The sequence below is a fragment of the Pinus tabuliformis genome, chromosome J (assembly GCF_031772625.1).
Source record: "Pinus tabuliformis cultivar Carrire ecotype Pingquan chromosome J, CPIR1, whole genome shotgun sequence".
NCBI lineage: Eukaryota > Viridiplantae > Streptophyta > Pinopsida > Pinales > Pinaceae > Pinus > Pinus tabuliformis.
Genome location: NC_142295.1, coordinates 1,055,900,308 through 1,055,906,000, shown reverse-complemented (window position 1 = coordinate 1,055,906,000; position 5,693 = coordinate 1,055,900,308). Strand labels below are relative to the sequence as shown.

The 5,693-nt window shown below is 30.5% G+C and overlaps 1 protein-coding gene across 1 annotated transcript; it reads left to right on the top strand.

Annotated features, from left to right (window-relative positions):
• The first annotated feature begins 1,001 nt into the window (after positions 1-1,001).
• LOC149230585 (metallothionein-like protein EMB30) lies at positions 1,002-1,654 on the top strand. Its single transcript, XM_089376099.1, has 3 exons — positions 1,002-1,156; positions 1,308-1,358; positions 1,449-1,654. Exons 1-3 carry the CDS (start codon positions 1,107-1,109, stop codon positions 1,528-1,530), a joined length of 183 nt encoding a protein of 60 aa, XP_089232225.1. The 5' UTR covers positions 1,002-1,106; the 3' UTR covers positions 1,531-1,654.
• The last annotated feature ends 4,039 nt before the right edge of the window (positions 1,655-5,693 follow it).

Sequence of the window (5,693 nt, the reverse complement as noted above, 5' to 3'; positions counted from 1 at the left end):
CGTAGAGCTCAACAGCTTAAATCTTGAACCGACCTAGAGGGCATCTCCTTGGCCTTCCTTGGAATTGCCACCCATGGACCAAGTCAAGTCTTGGGATTCTACTACCGAACTTTCCACTGAACTCTCCAACTCCTTACCACCTGTTGATGAGCATCACATACCTCCTTTATGTCCTGATCCTTGCTTATGTCCTCAGGTTATTTTGAGAGTGTGACTATGTTCGACTATCCCTTGCATGGTCAACCTTTCCGGATTGGGCAGTTTGATTTCCTTTGGCATAGCCCCACATTAGTAAGCCATATGGTACCTTTATCCTCCTTGAGTTCGCGTATATAAACCCTTGGCATGTGCCGAGCTGTGGGCACACCTTAGCGTGGCCTATTGGACTATGTTGTGCTTGTACATATTGTACATAGGAGTGTGATCCTTTGTCTCTTTTTGTTTGGTGTGTGATGCGAGTATGGGTCATGCCTTATTTATGCCAAAATTTCAAAAAAATTGTAAAATCCAAAAAACCAAAAAATACATGGTCCCTCAGCCATGTTTATGTCTTTCATTAAGGGATTTAACCATGGGTCTAGTCTTTGTGTATGGCTTTTATAGGACAGGGCGATGTTTCTATTGCGTCATTGATTCGACCTTAGGTGTGTTTCTCTTGAACTTAGCATATAGGGGTAGGGCATATATCACCATCAAAAAGTAAAGTTAGGTTTCCAAGTCCCACGCAATAATATATTGGACCTGTAGAGGACGTCAAGCACGACATTAAAATGAATGGTGGTAACCATCTCAATAATGTTAGATTCTTCTCATTTCCCTATAGATGACGTGCTGATCCTCGGCTTTATTGAGTTCAGAAGATGCCTTTCCCAAAGTTGAACTTCAATACGCCGGTCGGATCTACGAGATCGGACGGCTGCGACTCACCGCCGACTGCATCACTTTCGCCGCCGACTTCATCACTTTGGAGGAGGCGTCCTTGGCCTCCCCCAAGGCTGGCCTGCCTTCTATATATTTGCGGGCGAGCAGAGAGTTTGAGAAGGTAAACGGGCCTTGAGAAGCTACAAGTTAACGAATTAGTTTCTGTGATAATTGTTGTTGCGAACATGTCGAGCGACTGCGCAAATTGTGACTGCGCTGACAAGAGCCACTGCACGTATGTTGTCTACTCCTCTCTTTACAGTTTTTTTTTAATCTCAATTTCTTATCTATCTCTCCTTATCCTTTTCAAATTTCGTGTAGTTTGTCAGGAGTTTGAATCTAGCTACGTCTGAGCTCGTTTGATTTTGGGTTGTTTTGTTTCACAGTAAAAAGGGCTTCCAGATGGACGGTATTGTGGAGACCAGTTATGAAAAGGGGTATTGTGTTATATATAGTTGTCATAACTTTCATTTGTATGGTTTCAGAATGATATGATATTTGAAATTATTTTGTTTTGGTGTAAACAGGCCTGCTGCAGAGGTATCTATGGAGAACGACTGCAAGTGCGGCCCCAACTGCCAGTGCGGTACTTGCAGCTGCCACAGTTGAATCAATATGTTCTCTTTAATAGTGCTCCTCTCTCCAATTGGTGTCTAATAATAAGTCCAGTATGTTCCAGCAGGCATGAAGGATGTTTGTGCAGTGTCATAGAAATAAAGACTCAGTTTACATAGATTTGGGATTTTCAGTGTTGGCTTGTATGGTTCATGGCATGCCAATTATTATGCTACTCACTTTAAGTTTTGAAATGACATTTATAGATTTGTTAATATTTGGTTTTAAATTAAAGTACACTCGCAGGAAATTGCATTATTAATTTTAAGAAATTGCATTATTAATCTTAAGATAGTTTAGTATGAGTGTTAATAGACATAGGAATTTTAACTTTAGATATTTCTGATCTCTTTTAAAAAATGTTTAAGATAAATTTGTATAAAAATGTTTTAAATAAATCTGCATATGTTATGTTATACAGGCTTTTTAATAAAAAAATTTAATAGGCTTTTTAATAAAAAAATTTAAAAAAATCTATGGTTATTTTTAATTTTGTTTTTGTATTTTTTTTCTCAATTAAATATGAAATATTATTGTTGATATAATAGTAATATATTAAATTGAATAACAATTGAAATTTATAAAACATAATATTATTAACCAGTCTAAATTCTCTTTTTTTTTTTAATTTATAATATGTTTTTTAATTGAGTATAAATTAATTTTAAAATGAAATTTAGAAATTTTTGTTTTATGTTTAAGTTTTAAAAAATATTTAAATAATTAAAAGTGGAATATGAGAATACATTCTATCTAAAAATGTGTTCAACCATTAGTTTTATTACTTATTATTGTAGTTAAAATCATAAATCATAAATCTTTGATCTTTAATTTTATCATTTATTAAAGTAGTTAAAATCTTAAAACATATGTTATTGAAACATAATAGAAACTAACATATTATATATAAGTAAGGTTGAGATAAATAGAGCTTAGAAATTACATATATATAATTCTTCAAATTTAATGTGCATGACCTAGTTTTGTATTAAGAAATGCTTAATTTACAAATCTAACCATAAATAAATTAATTTTTAGTGAATTTAATTTCCAATTTAATTTTTAATTTTCATATACAATTTAGATTTTAAAACATAAAATTTAACATTATAAGTAGAAATGGCATTCATGGCATTAAAGGTATAGTCATTCTTTAATGTCTATTGTCAAATACCAATCTTTTGCTTTTAGAGACTATATACACAACATCCCTAATAGTGAAGGGTGTCTTTCTTAAATGTATATGGTCAAGATAACCATTCTAATTTTACAAAATATAGCCTTGCTTTGAGCCAAGATCGTATATGTTTCCATTAGGGAAGTAGATTATGTTGCTATATTTACTTCAATGAAATATTCATTCTCTAAAAGGGTCACTTTCTAGTGGATCTTAGTGAGGAAGTGTATTTCAACTTGTTTTAAAAAAAAATGCAGCTTAATGATGATTCCAAAATAAATGTCAAATGGTCTCTAGTTGGCCCAAAGAACGACATGCATCCTTTGTGAAATTTCTTGAGTAGTAAATGTTAATATAATAAAAAACATACATGTTTGTGAGAATAATTTCGGCAAAATCACATAAAAAATTATTGGTCGACGCGTTTAGAACCAACCAGTGTGGTTCATCATCAGGACAAGTTGAAAATCCAATCTAGTGACAAGTTCAATAGGGACAACAGGCCATTCCAACAGCTATATTTTACCTAATAACTGATAAACAAGACCTCTAACGGCTAGATTTGACCAAGGTCCAAGGTTGTTAAAAAACTTCTAGTTAAATTATCTATATTGTTAAAAATATTATTAATATAAATTAATATTATTGTTCCTATAAATAGTATAAATATTAGGGGAAAATTCTATTAAGAATAAAATATTAATATTAACGATCTTAATCTTATGGTAAATCCCATATTATAAGTGACCATTTTCTTCTATAGATATTAATAATATTATTATTAAATACTTATTATTATTATTATTAATGGCCTAGTGTAAAAAATAATAGTAATATTATTATTATTAACTTCAAACTCATAATACTTAGCTAATATTACTAACTTATAGTCTGATTAATCCTATTAAAAATATTAGTGTTATATCTTTGTATTATCATAATTGGATTGTATAATTTTATTATAATTAGTAATAAACGAATTTTATTACTAATAATAATTTATTACTAATTATAATAAAATTATACAATCCAATTATAATAATACAAAGATATAACACTAATAATAATATTAGTCTTTTAATAGGATTAATCAGACTATAAGTTAGTAATATTAGCTAAGTATTATGAGTTTAAAGTTAATAATAATAATAATAATATTACTATTTTTTTTTACACTAGGCCATTAATAATAATAATAATAAAATATTATTATTATATCTATATAAGACAACGGTGACTTATAATATGGGATTTACCATAAGATTAAGATCGTTAATATTAATATTTTAATCTTAATAGAATTTTCCCCTAATATTTATACTATTTATAGGAACAATAATATTAATTTATATTAATAATATTTTTAACAATATAAATAATTTAACTAAAAGTTTTTTAGCAACCTTGGACCTTGGTCAAATCTAGCCGTTAAAGGTCTTGTTTATCCGTTATTCGATAAAATATAGTTGTTGGAATGGCCTGTTGTCCCTATTTAACTTGTGGCTCAGATTGGATATTCAACTTGTCTTGACTATGAACCACACTAGTTGGTTCGAAACGTGTCGACGAATAATTTTTTATGTGATTTTGCCAAAATTATTCTCACAAACATGCTATGGATCACAAAAGTCTAAATTCTATAAAAAACATACATATTAAATTAGATTTAACTTTTTCACTCATATTTGTATTACATTGCTTGTTTTAAGATCTCTTATATCATTTCATGTATTGTGTTGACATGATGCAAGTTGATGCTTCCCTGTCATGACACTTCAGGTGTAATGGAAATATAGAAAAGTACAATATGTTGACTAGGAGTTATTATTTGTACTTGCACAACTTATTAAGATATGATGTCAAAAATAGTTTGGTTTTTGGAATATATCACTTTCATTTATTGAAAATTGATAAACCTAAAAAAAGTGCATTCTTCTAATTGTAGTATGTTACTTTTTAATATATATGCTCATGTATTTCCTATTGAAATGATTAAATATCTCGTATCTTCATACAAATATTTAAGGAGTGCACAATTTCATCCTTGATGAACATGTAGATAATATCTAAAAACATGGTTGACAACAACGATCAGAATAGAGTGTTAAAAAAATGAAGTTGTTTTTTTTTATGTAGCTTGAACGATAAGGTTTGTTAATTTAGGGAAAGGGGCAATCCCACGAATTTTCGAATTTACAAGAATATACATGCATTAATAGTAATGATCATGTGTTTTATTAAAAAAATCATAACTATGTGAGACTTCCTTTGCCATTATTATTAGGAATTATGTTTCAAACGTAAATCTTTAGCATTAGGATCTACTTTTCTCTCCTAGGCATAGTCAAGACCCTAGGCCCATCCCTTCTATGCATAATGGCACGAGAAATAATATTTAGGAGTTAGAGACTCTATAAAGAGGACATGTGTCATGGTTGAATTCCATAATCATAATACTTGCAACCTAGAAGGTTTATTTTCCCACATAATGACCTTGTATTCCTTTTTTACTATGGTCTAGGCTCGTAGATCCATCATTAATTCCCAAAACAAAAAAGCACAACCATATCTCACTTAGAGACCAAATATCCCATAGAAATTGCTATGTGTTGTGTCAATGCATATTTCACTATGCTCGAGCCCAATAATCTTTGTTAAATTCCCAAGGCCCTTCTTATAATTTCCTAACCATTATCAATATGGAAAGACCTATCAACATCATTGAAAGCATCATAGTGTCTCTTAGTAAACAACTCATATTGAAATTATGCACACGATATGCAATATTTGTTGGATTGTAGTTGTTCTTTGTAACAAATGAGATAAACATCATTTAGGCATAAGGTTGTTCTTATTGCCCACATCACCCTTGGAGGCAATTGATAACCAACATAGGTCTAATTTGGTTATTTGGGGATTTACATGTCACTTGATAGTGAACCTATGAATATCTATCCCACTTTTTGGCAAGCCATTCACA

Coding starts and splice junctions, on each gene's coding strand:
- LOC149230585 (XM_089376099.1), top strand. CDS start 1,107: ATGTCGAGCGACTGCGCAAATTGTGACTGCGCTGACAAGAGCCACTGC. Junction 1,157..1,307: donor GCTGACAAGAGCCACTGCAC/GTATGTTGTCTA, acceptor TTTGTTTCACAG/TAAAAAGGGCTTCCAGATGG. Junction 1,359..1,448: donor GAGACCAGTTATGAAAAGGG/GTATTGTGTTAT, acceptor TGGTGTAAACAG/GCCTGCTGCAGAGGTATCTA.